At 72.1% G+C, this 821-nt stretch overlaps 1 protein-coding gene across 1 annotated transcript in view; it reads right to left on the reverse strand.

Annotated features, from left to right (window-relative positions):
- The window catches only part of GLRX5 (glutaredoxin 5), an 8,699-nt gene extending 8,328 nt beyond the window's left edge, over nt 1-371 (reverse strand). The window contains exon 1 of the mRNA XM_012724327.1: nt 1-371. This exon is cut by the window's left edge and continues 1 nt beyond it. Coding sequence (XP_012579781.1) covers nt 1-283 — 283 coding nt within the window. The 5' untranslated portion in view covers nt 284-371.
- Nucleotides 372-821: the final 450 nt, after the last annotated feature.

The following is an 821-nucleotide window of genomic DNA, read 5'->3' on the forward strand; positions in this document are numbered from 1 at the left end:
GCCGGAGCTGGGGGTCGTCCAGCACGTTGTAGGCCGCGTAGTCCCGCACGCCGTGCAGCCGCAGGATCTGCACCACGGCGTTGCTGAAGCCGCACTGGGGCTGCTCCGGCGTCCCCTTCAGGAAGACCACCACCTTATCCTTCTTCACCAGCGCGTCCAGCTGCTCCGCCGAGCCGCCGCCCGCGGCCGAGCCCGCCGCCCGCACGCTCCAACGCCGCAGGCCGTCCGCGCCGCGTCCCCAGCGGAGCAGAGCCGCCGCCGCGCGGCCCAGAGACCCGCTCATCCCCGCACACAAGCCGGAACCCTCAACCGCCGGGACCGCGGCTCGTCACCCAGCGCCTTCCCCGGGCCCGCGGCCGCCCGGCCCGCCCCCCGAGAGCCCTCATTGGGCCTCCCCTGAACGGCTCGCTGTGACTGGGGAACGCTAGTCCTCAATGCCTCGGCTCTACCAATCAGGTTCCTCCTCAGTCCTGACAGGCGGGAAGGAGGCGTGCCGCCTGGGCCGTCGGCCGCCTCCCTGCCAGTTTATTGGAGTGAGGTCATGTCCATCGGGTGACGCGCCGAGGCAACGAGGGGTGAAACGCAGGGGACGACGACTTCCCTCCGGAGGGAGGCCGGGGCTGCTGGGATATCCCGGGATGACGGCGGAGGTGCGGGGCGGGGTTTCGTGGTGCCGCGGAACGCTGGGAAAGGGGCCCTTCCTGGGAGGGTTCCGGTTCCGGCGTCGCCGGTGGTTGAGTTGCCACGGCGACGCGGTTGGCGGGCGCGGGTTCCGGCTGGTGGGGCGGGTGTCCGGCTTGGCGGTCCTTCCTGCTTGAGCG

Source organism: Condylura cristata, unplaced genomic scaffold, assembly GCF_000260355.1.
Source record: "Condylura cristata isolate star-nosed mole 26May11 unplaced genomic scaffold, ConCri1.0 scaffold00013, whole genome shotgun sequence".
NCBI lineage: Eukaryota > Metazoa > Chordata > Mammalia > Eulipotyphla > Talpidae > Condylura > Condylura cristata.